Source organism: Vicugna pacos, chromosome 1 (genome assembly GCF_048564905.1).
Source record: "Vicugna pacos chromosome 1, VicPac4, whole genome shotgun sequence".
NCBI lineage: Eukaryota > Metazoa > Chordata > Mammalia > Artiodactyla > Camelidae > Vicugna > Vicugna pacos.
Genome location: NC_132987.1, coordinates 73,401,321 through 73,413,675, shown reverse-complemented (window position 1 = coordinate 73,413,675; position 12,355 = coordinate 73,401,321). Strand labels below are relative to the sequence as shown.

Genomic DNA, 12,355 nt, shown 5'->3' with positions numbered 1-12,355 from the left:
CCATCTCATTCTAACTATAAACCTCCCAGAGCCTCTTATTCATCATCTCTTCTGGACTTATGCTTAGACCAGGGATCTCAACTCCAGCACGCGGCAGAATCACCTCGGTGGACTGCCTGGCCCCTCCCGCCGAGCGGCCGATTCAGTCGGTCTGGGTGGGGCCCAAGCCTGCATCTCTGACAAGTGCCCCCGTGGTGCGGATGCTGTTCTTCAGGGGAGCACATTTTGAGAACCCCTGACTTAAACCATTTCCAAGGCGCCTAAAGGAAACATAAAGAAAACTCGTAGCGTGAGAGGAGGGGGAAACCCAACATTCTTGCAGATACTACCATAAGATGACGGCATATAGTTCAGAAAATGCCACAAATGTGCTAGGTCCCAAGGGGGTGAAACTCTGTTAAGTAAGTATTATCCACCACATGTTATGTATTAAGTACCACTCTGCTAGGCTGGGTAAATACTGTGTAAGAGCAAGTCGAAAGCCATAAAAAAAGTAACAAGTGTCAATTCAGGACGCCCACTTTAGGGCAAACGAAGTAACTGATATTGGATGTTTTGACACCAAATTCAGGGAGCATACTGGTCTTATTATTTATACCTAAATAACCTTACCTCTCTAGGGCCAAGGCACTTCCCAAAATTAGTACGTATATAAATTCATGGCACCCAGGAGGGACAGTAAGGCTAGTCGCGCAGGTTCATTGCAACGTACCAGCGCTAGCTCAGTGTCCTCAGGGACCCCAGTGGGCCAGAAACGTTCCAAGATCAAGGCTTGTTTAAAAGCCAGCACTTGATATTCCTGAGAATAACTACCTTTACAGAACGTCCTCGATTCTGACAGAGCGTCTGCAGAAAAGGAACATACCTGCTGGTTCTGTAGTGTATTCAGCTGAGAATCAAGCTGCTGCTTTTCAATACATAAATCATTCATCTGATGAAGCTTTTTGGTGTGTTCTTTGGTCTTCATCATCAATTCCCATCGCATTTGAGCAATCTTTTCCTACCAGGGCAGGGAGATGCAAAATGGATTAAGTGAATGAGAGAGGAAAGAGAAAAATGCATGTCTCGCTTTGATCCAAACCATCAAGCAAACGGAGTGATAGGCATATAGGGAAACATAATAAGCCAATAATACAATCAAAAGCAACTGCATTGGGTCTGGTTTGATTAGAGAAAAGAACATTAAGTAGGATGGAAGTAGATAAAAATAAGACAGACACAGATATCACTCCATTGTTGAGGCATGAACTTAGTATGTGTACAGAGTGCTGATATTCGCTAATTAAAAGGGAGAAAGGTCCCTTAAGCAGGAAACTTTACTATATTGTTCTTTCCCTAGTCTTCCAGGATCCTCAAGGTGACCAGTTTGAATGGCCATACATCTGCCAGTGGCTTTCCTTTGTTCTCTTATTGCTCCAACAGATGATTTTAGATTACACATGTTATCTCCAAAACTCCGATAGGGACCAGTCCCATGGATGCGAACACTTAAACAATTTGCGTCTTCCTGGTATAGTGCAAATCTTGGATAAGAAAAGATAAGATAGCACTAGGAACCTCTCCTCCTTCCCTTCCTACCAGTAAGACAGAAAACTGGAGAAGCCATAATGATGTGTGGGCTTATAAAATCAGGCTGTAACTGGGGCACTGCCTCATCTTATGGTTCCGAGAACAGCGTAGACATTTAACATTTCTAAGACCCTGCTGGCTAAACAGTATATACCTTGTTATAAAATGTATTACTTAAAGATGTGTTGTACTTTCCAGATGGAAACAGCATGCAAAAGCTATGTGGAATAATACAATCAGAAGTGACCTGCTATACTCTGAGGATCCTGACACCATCAGAGCATTTGTACATTGCTGTAGACCTCCAAGTGGAGTCTTTCTGTAATCTTTCATGCCACTTTGCCATGATATCTACATGAATCCTGGCCCCCAAACCTCAGTGCTGATGCTCTCATCCCAAGATAGACAAGTCCTTCCAACTAAGTGAATAGTAAGGAAACAGACAGGCTTCAGATCATGGGGGAGCCACATGAGGCTCATGGACCCAACTCCAGCAGTACAGATGCCTCGTGGGAAACACTTACAGCTCACCAGGACTTCTCACCTCCACCCATACTGACCGAAAGTAGGCCACCTGCCCTCTCATCCTTACCTCCCACATCTTCATCTCCTTTGCGTTTGCTAGCTCCTTTCGGAGTTTTTTAATCTTCAGTTCTTCAAGTGTCATATTCACAGAAAGTGTCTGAAGGGCTTCTAGGTTTATCACACGGCCAAACTTGCTGATCATCAGTTGACTGACTGTTTCTTCCATTTCTAAAAGAAGACAGTCTCTGTCAGGTTGTTCAGCAGCTCCCACTGTTGTTCAATAAACAATCCCAACACCAATGCCATTCTAGGGAAGAGCTTTTGCAAGGAGATGGGAAAGATTTGTTACCAGTTGGTCTTTCCTCTGTTACTTTTCAGAGAAAACCTACTATTTTCTTACTTAAAATGCACATGACTTACTGTCTTCTCATCTGCTTCAAATTCCTATGAAATTCCTTCAAATTCCTGCTTGCAGTGGACTCCTCCTTCCCCACTGGCTTACACACTCTGATCTGCCTCTCCTCAGACTATCCATAGGCCCCAACTGGGTTATGAACTCTTGAGTTCTTAATTTCTTTGGTTACTGATCTCTACGACATCTTGTGTTAAGAACAGCACAGCACTTAACAGAGGTTTCCATCTTACTGCAAGTGAAAATATTGAAGTCTTTGCGGTGGTTCAAAAGGTCCTACCTGGCCTGGCCTGCTCTGCCCCTATTCTCTGCCACCTCCTTCCCACACCTCTCTCCTCACTTACACCTTTCTGCTTTTCGAGCATTCCAGGCTCACTCCAGTATTCTCATCTGGAATTCTCTGCAATTCCACTGTCTGGAATTCTCCAGACAGTTGGCCACATGGTTCACTCCACACAGCCCATTTTCTGAAAACAAATTGTGAGACTGGTAAAAGACTCATTTCCAGAACATTCATTTCTGAAGGTGTAACCAAGAGCAGGTCCTTGTCCTTGAACCAGGGAGGACCACATCTTAGCAAGTCTGTCACTTTTCCAGGGAGCTCTTCCCTGGCCTCCTACAGACCTCAGCACTCTTTCCCAGTCCCCTTTAAATTTTCTCTTAACAGTTATCTCCAGCTAACATGCAATATATTATACTTTTGTTTATTGTCTTTCCTCAATATGCCAACAGTGGGACACCTGGAGAAAATTCCATCTATGGAGTCTGAGCTCCCCAAGAAGATGTTATCTTGTTACAAGTTTCTCTCAGTCACCAGAGTCCCCTAAGTGAAGTCTGAAGGTCCTAAGGTATAAAAAGATGATGTAATTCTGTCATGGTACAGAAATTTGTATTCAGGTATAACTGTTATGGCTGAATAATAATGGTACAATTGGCATGGCTGCCATTCTGCACAAAGCCCTCCCTGGATTTCATTTCTGTTCTTTGTGTGTGCTACCCCCATGCTTTTGTGGAATGTGGTGGCCATGATAATCAGTGACACAAGGGAAACGGTGATTGGATTATCTGCATGCTTGTGGCTAGCCTGTAGCTGCCTGCTTGGCCTCTCTCAGTAAGAACCTTGACTTCCCCCAGCTAGTCCCATATGAGGGGGTGCCCTCTACCTGACAGCCCCACGTACTAGGACAGGTACTCTGGTCCTTGCCCTTCCCACTTTGCAGCCAGCCTAATACGCTTCTCTTGACTTGACTGGGCTGGTTAGTGTTCACTGCGGACACACAGGCTTCTGGAACACTCACCATCCTACACCCCCACGGCTGCAAGCTGTGCCCTCCTTGACAGAGAGGACTTACCTCCCCACCCCCATGCTCTAGACCCTCTTCTTTCCCACTGGGTCTGGGGGTGGGGAACAACGAGTGACCGCAGGCTTTCTCATCACTGCTAAGCCTTTGTTCTCTGAGTTACAGGAAAGGAACCCACTCCTAGGTTCACCTTCAAAATTAGGAAATGAGTCTCTAACCAGACTCACAACACACTTTCAGAAAATGAACTGGGGTTGGGAGAACTGAAAGTCACTGAATAAAGCTTGCACCACATAGAACTATTTTTAATTTCAACTAACATTCCAAAATTTGAACACTTCATTTCACCCTCTTCACACATTTTTCCAAACTGAGAGTTTACTTAAATGGAAATAAGCTTCTTTCTTCATTTTCATACGAGTTTGTTCCTTGGTTTGACGAGTAATGTTTCCAAACATAAACAACAGTCAGGCTACAGAAGCCAAAGGAATGTGAAATACGTGAGAAAGACTGGAGCCTCAGGCTTGTACCTGAGAAAACTCCGCCTCAAATAAGCGTTATTCAAACACAGAGTTGCAACATGTATTTTTAAATTGTATAATCCAGCCACCCATGAGGGCAGAACCAACAGCACTCATTGGAAACTGGCCTCTACAAATCTGAGCAACTTGGACTGACCAACCACTACAGTCTTCCCATTTTTTTCTTTCAAATTTTCTTTTAAAAATATTAATTTTTAATTGTGGTAAAATATACATAAGAAAATCTACCATTTTAGTCTTATGACAGTGTACAGTTCTACAGCATTAAGGTAGATGCTATACAGTACAGGTAATATTATTGTTATTAAAGCTAGAATACTTCATCACTTACACATATGTTCCATATATCAAATATTCAAAAGGTGTTTTAAAAGAACTGTCTTCATGCTATACATCTTACACTATAAACCTCAATTCCAGGTGAATTATGAACATAAATGTGAGAAGCATTACTAATAGAGGAAACAATAAAAAAAAAATCTTTATGACCTCAAAAATCAGAAAGGATTTCTTAGGACACACATACACAAAATGCACAAACTATAACCAGATTGAGAAAATAAACTATATTAAGGTTTAAAACGTCTGCATCCCAGAAAGATACACTAAATATAGACGAAAAGGAAGACACATACTAGAAAAGATTTGAAATGCATTAATGGAAAGAGAAAGACAGATAATAGAAAAGAACTCACTACAATCAATAAGAAAAATAAAAAAACAGAAGTAAAAAATTGGGCAAAGTGTATGACAGGGAATTTTCAGGAAAGGAAACATGAATAAATGAGTAATGAATGTATATGAAGATGTTCAACCTCAAGGAATCAAGGAAATGGAGAAAAATCACAGTGAAATACAATTGTAACACCATCCAGGTTGGCAGAAATATTAAAGCCCAGAGGTGCTGAGCGTTGCTGAGACCGTGGACCTCGGCACGCCTGGTATCTATCGTGTAAGGATGGAACAGACATTTCAGGGCTGGCGTGTTAAGCAAACTGGCATGTAAAGCGAGCAGGGAGAGGAAACAGCACAGCCACTCTGGGGGGCAACTTAACCTTGTTCCAGGAGAGAAAACACACACAACCCGCTCTCACCCAGAGACCCCAGTGCTGGGGACTCACCCCCTCCTGCACACACACAGGGAGATGTGCACAAGAAGGCTCGCTGTGACACTGTCTACAATCCTGAAAAATTAGAAATCCCCTAAATATCCATCAACAGGAGACCACAGAGATCAACCCTTTCATCGTCCTACAACAGAATACTGTAGTAGCAGTTAAAATGAGTAAATTAATTATCGGTAGCAATATGGGTCACTCTGAAAAGCTGGTTTAATAAAGTGAACTGCAAAATGATGTGAATAATATTACAGTTAAAAACATGCAAAGGCATTTCATATACTGTGTGTGGAAGCGCCATCCATACACAGACATGCGTGCTCGTGGTGGTGGACCCTGAGGAAGGAGACAGCGGAACAAGATTGAAAGGAGATGGGCCTTCAGTTGTATCTTCAATGTTTTATTTCTTAAGCCTGGTAGTAGGTACACAGGTGACTGTTATACGATTCTATATTTTATTATACATAAAACCTTTAACAATTACGAGAAATTGTTTCTGTGACAAAAGACCTATATCCTTTTAAAATAGAAGAGCGGCCCTTTGATAGAATCAGGAGAGACAGTAAGTAGGAAGCTGAGACGGTGCATTTCCTCTCAGTGGTTCTGATTCTGTGATTACTTACTCTTTCCAAAGTTGGAGATGGTTATTGAATTGTTCCCTCTCTAATCAATAAATATTACTAGGTAATCCAGGGGCTTGGTTACTCACTCTGAATAGTTTTTGCCATCTCTCTCTTTTCTCGGATGAGCTGTTTACGCCTCTCCCGGCATTCTCTGTTCAGTTTTTGCTGCTTGGCATTCTCCTCCTGGAGCTGTACGATTCGCTCTTGCAGCCGTCCCAAGGAGCCGTTAGAAAAGACTAACGTTCCGGAAAGATCACTAGGGATTTCTCCAAACACCACGTGCTCTATCTGCAGAAACAAAACCAAGCCCAAACCCAAACAGACAAAGATCAAACTAAACGTTAAACTCACAGAAAGCATAAGGGACGCACTTCTTGTTTAGGTCACGACCTTTGGCCTTCTAACTCTCACCCCTGAGTAAGGTAAAAGCAGGAGGCTTCTTTCCAACAGAAGCCACATTACATCCCCCTGGGGACAGGAAATCTTCCCACGTAGACCATGCCTGGTATCTACCGCGTAAGGATGGAAGGACATGTCAGGGCTGGCATGTTAAGCAAACTGCTAAAGATAGCTAATCCAGGCTGAGTCAGGTTCTACACACTGATATGTAAGGCTGAACTTAGGTTTTTCTTTTAAAATACCGCTTTCTCTCTTTACCTGACCAAATACAATACAGTTGGCCTTCACTGATACGTATCTCGGCATTTTAATGTAAGTTGTAGTTCATGTGAAATAGAGAAACGGACAAAGAGAAGGAAGAAAGAGAAAGAGTATTTTCCTTTTATCTTAACTTCCCTCATTAACAAATAGAGATTAAGAGAAGGTAATGCTTGCATCTTTAGTTCATGTCTATTTAAAGATGGTGTGAAAGTGACATGTGACCAAGAGCCAAGATTTCAAACTCCAAGCCATTCCTTTAAGCCACAGGCTCGTTTCTTCAGACTTGAGGTGATTCAACTTTCAAAGTGATAATGGGCCCCAGGGAAATAGACATGTTTTGATATTACTCTTTCATAGCAATCTCAGAAGGAAAAGTTGGGGTGTTGGGGGGAGGGTATAGCTCAGTGGTAGAGTGCATGCTTAGCATGCACGAGGTCCTGGGTTCAATCCCCAACAGCTCCATTCAATGAATAATAATTGAAATAAATAAAAATTTATTTTAAAAAAATGTTGGGGCATCACTCTACATGTAGAATTCTCAGCACAGGACCGCACTTCTCCCCACTTGTGGCCCACAAATCTTTCCCTGGAAAGCCTGGGTATGGTGGCTCAGATGGGGCAGGGCAACCCATGCAGACCCCTCACCTGGTGGAGCTTGAGTGGAATCACGACCAGTAGTTCATTCAGCCGCTGCTGCTTCTCGCGTTGATAAGCCTCCAGGGCCTCCTCTGCTGCGTTCAGATTAGTTGCCACGATTTTCACCTGTGGAAAAGCCCCATGTGTGAGATGTCAACAAGATTCAGTGCATACATACCCAGGGTGGTAAATGAAGCCATTTGGGAGGAAGCCAGAGCATGACAGATTCTGCCGTGTTGGGCTGTGATTAAATGGATGATCAGTTTGCAGCCCAGGAATGTGTGTTACTCCCTTCCTGCTAAGTCAGGATCCACAGCATTTTTTCAATCATTCCTGTGACCCCAGAGCTGTAGAGGTTTTTGTGAATGAAAGCTCAGAAGACCTGTCCCACCCTGGAATGTCTTTATCATGATGGTTCAGATCTCACTGGGTCATAATAAGCGCAATAAGTTAGAGGAGAAGGCCTTTTAAAGTGATGAAACTACTCACTCTAGTATTTCTAAAACACATGCTTCATCTCCTACGAAACTTGAAAGTTTTCTAAATCTTATCCTTTTTGCAAGAGGAGAAGCAATCTATCAAAAATATTTCTGAATATGAGTCAAGTGATGTTGCTCTAGGAAAGAGTGCCTAAGAGGAAAACTGAGCAGATACGGCAGAAATCAATCAATATAATTACACAGAAAGTTTAGCTTAGTGGTCTCTGACATGGCACACACGTGCCCCAGCATGTCAGAGTGATCTGCTGGGGTCCAGAAAGAAAACAGAGTTTCGATTTTATTTATTTTTCTTATTCTTTTACATTTCCATTTTGGCAAATGTGTCATAATATACAAAATACATTAGAACAATAGTTTGCAAATATAATATATAAATAAATGTACATTTATTGTAGGTATATGTGCTCCACAATTTTTTAACTTACAGACGTATGTAATCAAAAAATTTTTGAGGGTCAGTGATTTAGCTAAAGAAAGTTCCAACCATCAAAAGAGCAATGGCCCCCACCACAACTGTAAATGGATGTAACATCGGAGGAGTCTCTTCTCTTACAAGAAGTCCTAACTCATGTCATGGCTACGAAACAGCAATGTTAGAGCTAGAAGGAGGTGGCGCTGGGGGAGAGGATAAACAGAACTGAAGAAGGCAGACCAACATACTTTTTTGGACAATGTATCATATTCCTTTTTGAGGTTATCGATAATTTTCTTTTCTTCAACTAAGGCCTCTTCAATGTCCAGCCTTTTCTCTCGAAGTTGAATGGCCAGTTCAAAGAGACCCATGTCACAATCTGAAATGACAGTCAAAATAAAAAAGTAGCCCTCGGGGGAGGGGATAGCTCAGTGGTATTGTGCATGCTTAGCATGCACGAGGTCCTGGGCTCAATCCACATTACCTCCATTAAATAAACAAACAAACTGAGTTACCCCCCAAAAGAAAATCACATCTTCAGGAAAAAAATTAAATAAAAATTTGGAAAAATTAAAAAGCAGCCCCACTTGTTGGGGAATGTAGTATTACTGTAAGTGTGGACTTTGGAGCTTTAGAATTACTACTGACGATTTGTGGATCTTTTCTAGCAAGGTTCCATTACACTTAGGGCTCCAGGGAGAAATGACTCCAGGTAGAAATTAATGGTGTTAATAAGCATGATAGTACTTTTAATACTAGCATTGATGTTTTGAGCAGTCCTTGGTGCTAGCCCTTTTATGTACATTATCTCATTCAAGAGATGCAGCCCCTGTGATGTAGAAACTATTCTTTCCATTTTATAGGTGACAACTGTTAAGTCTCAGGTCACATGCTGATATGTGACAGAATGAGATTCAATACAGTATCTCTATATTAATTTCCACTATTATCACACTAACTGTAGGCCCCCAACTGTGGGAACAAAGGAACGAGCCTTGGGCCAGAATGGTAAACAACTTATAAAAAGCTGCAGACTCAGAGGTGAGAAGGCTGGTTAGCCAATGATGGGTAAGATCCCCAGAGGGGGGCAACCTAAGACAGGCAAAGCCACCTGAGTCCAAGAAGAGTATTGTGAAGCAGCCGTTTCTCATACATTCCGCCCTGATAAGCTGTAAGGCTCGCTGGTGCCAACACGGACATGATTTACCAAAACATAAAGGGTCTTCTGATCTTGCGCCAGACGCTGCCTGTTAACCATTTCCTTTGTCATTCTTCTTTTCGATATAAGACTGTGCAACTTAATAAAGCTTCAGAGTAGCCATCAGCTCTCTCCGCATACAGTGTGTATGTGTACATGGTATCGCGACACCGACACTAACAGCCACATTTATCCACCAAGTAATTGATCAAGAATGTGAGAATATAACAGTATTACCATTGAACTTAGAAATTAGGTCTAGCCCCAGTTCTACCACTAAACTAACTGTGAGCCTTTGTTCAAGCCATTCAATCCTTCTATAAAATAACAAGTCGCATTACAAGATTTTTTAGCTCTCTTCTACTCATAAATATGATTTTAAGGACACTCTTATTTTCCAAATCAAAACAAGATTTAAATATTATTTGAAATTAAGCTTTAAAATTTGATTTATAATTTATATAAAATATCTAGGAAGATCATTTGAGATCAAAAAGAAATAGTTTGGTTTTTTTCCCTACTGAATCATTCATCTATTGAGACTGTAAGGATATTGGTCTGGACTGTAAGAATACTGGACCATAAGGATATTTCAGACTGGTGTCACCAGTGAAAACAGTGAATATAAGCTGCCAAGCACCTCCAAGAAACTGGTAAAAATTGCCCTTACAAAACAGGTTTGAAATATGAAAACTGAATGGTTTGGCAAAAAGGGAGCGCTTTATATGTATACGCACACACATACATACACACACACATACACACACATATATACATACACATACATATATACACACATACACATATAAACACATATTTTATACACACACACATATATATACATCTTCTGTTTCTCTAATAAAATGAAACTTTGCTGCATAATTTATGAATCTGAACCAACTATAGCTTGTCTGCAGGTTATTTAATTTGGCACTCACAAATGGTTGCCTCAAGAAACAGGAAATGGTCCAGAGAGGCTCCAAAAGTATTCATGAGACTGTACATCATTCCTATTAAACCGTCCTTTCCTTACATTTTAGTATGAGACAAGTGAGAAACCAAGAAAATGACCTTTTCGGTATTGTCAGTCCATATTCACACTTCACAGAGAATGCCTGGTTTTATCCAACTTACGTGTTGGGCAGATAGAATCATCAAAAACCTCATCTTCAGATACAGACTCATCCTCGTCACTCTCCAAGCTGGATTCTTCTTCACTTGATTCATCACTTTCCTCATCTTCATCTAAGGAGAGAGGGAAATATTGTTAATAAGCAGAGGCATTCCTCTGTCAAGCTAAATCCCAGATATTAAAAATAAATTATTTTTCAATGAGTTTGTCTCTAGGGAAGCAACAGAGATTAAGCAGGAAATTACTCAATATTTTTTAAAAGAATTTAAAATGGTTAGGAACACAGAGACTACAAACTCAAATGCCTGCAGAAGGTCATGCAATTAATTTCAAGGCTTTAAGTCAGAGAGGGTTGAAACCAAGCTGCCAAGCTGCCAAGCTGCCTATGCTGTACCCCACCTAACACACACTTGGTTATGTTATGTAGTTCGCAATTCCTAAATCACAGGGCTCTGAAAACAGATTTTCATGACTGGTAATGCTATTTATAATCTTTATTTAACCTACTTACTGTGAATATTCATGTCTTGCTGCAGAAGTATTAAGATGTTCGATTTAGAGATTCTACACCAAACCCTGCTGGTGGTGTTAGTTTAGAAAGACTCTCTCCTTTGGCCAAACTTGAGTCAGGCTCTTCCCAACTGGAAAGTGTACTCTTTCTAATGAGGCCTTGACCTTGGGCTCTGTCCTTGGCCCATTCAGTCCAGTTTTAGCACGAATCCTGCTAAGTCAGTTTAGTTAAAATCCCCACCTTTGATATCTGATCAAATCTCTTATTCTCTGCCTTCAATATCATATCACCCTGGCTTACCTTCAGCAAAAATCCTGTTAGGTCAGTTTAGCACAGAATTACGCTACCTCTTAGTAATTTTCCATCCACTGCCCCCCGCCTTGCTCCTCAACTATAAATCTCCACTTGTCCTTGTTGTATTCAGAGGTGAACTGATTGGTCTCTTTCCCCTCCTACAAAATCCCATTAGAGTGGTCCCCTTGAATAAAGGCTGCCTTATTGTTCTTTAACAAGTATCATGAATTTTTTTCCTTAACAATGACATATGTAATATCTTATATAAAATATAAAAAGTTGTGAATGCTAAAATACATCTGCCCCCATTAGTTTTGGATAAGGAATTGCAGACCTCCCCCACTCAACTCTGCCCCACTTTTTTTTCTATCGTAGTACAGTCAGTTTACAATGTTGTGTCAATTTCTGGTGTACAGCATAATGCTTCAGACATACATATACATATATATTCACTTTCATATTCTTTTTCATTATAGGTTACTACAAGATATTGAATATAGTTCCCTGTGCTATACAGAAGAAACTTCTTGTATATCTACTTTATATACAGGAGCCAGTCCCATTTTCTTTTAAAATAACTTGAGTCCATCTATGAACCATAGATGACCGATTGGCAATTTTCTATTTTATGGAACATCAAATTAGAGATAAGAAGTGGACCTCATGCTTTCTAGAAGACTTTTTAAATTTAAGATGTCTCTTAAAATTACTTTAAGTGATCTGTACCACCTTATGAAATAAAATAGCAAAGTTTAACATTAGAACTTAATATTCTTAGATAAACTCGTGATTTCAGGGAGATGAAGTCGCTCTACCTTTCCCTATTTCTCCCACTAAATACAGCTAAAAACCCTGGATACTATATGTAAAGCAAACACAGGAAGATTCTGAAAAGCAGAAAGAAGACAGTAGACCTACTATG

At 40.8% G+C, this 12,355-nt stretch overlaps 1 protein-coding gene across 5 annotated transcripts in view; it reads right to left on the bottom strand.

Annotated features, from left to right (window-relative positions):
- Positions 1-12,355, bottom strand: part of CFAP44 (cilia and flagella associated protein 44) — a 106,410-nt gene that overhangs the window by 2,408 nt on the left and 91,647 nt on the right. For all 5 annotated transcript variants that reach the window (XM_072965241.1, XM_072965247.1, XM_072965242.1 and 2 more), the window contains 6 exons: positions 10,631-10,741; positions 8,547-8,677; positions 7,396-7,512; positions 6,177-6,378; positions 2,162-2,322; positions 866-1,000 (listed from right to left, as the gene is read on the bottom strand). In XM_072965241.1, coding sequence (XP_072821342.1) covers positions 866-1,000; positions 2,162-2,322; positions 6,177-6,378; positions 7,396-7,512; positions 8,547-8,677; positions 10,631-10,741 — 857 coding nt within the window. The remainder of the gene's footprint in view (positions 1-865; positions 1,001-2,161; positions 2,323-6,176; positions 6,379-7,395; positions 7,513-8,546; positions 8,678-10,630; positions 10,742-12,355) is intronic.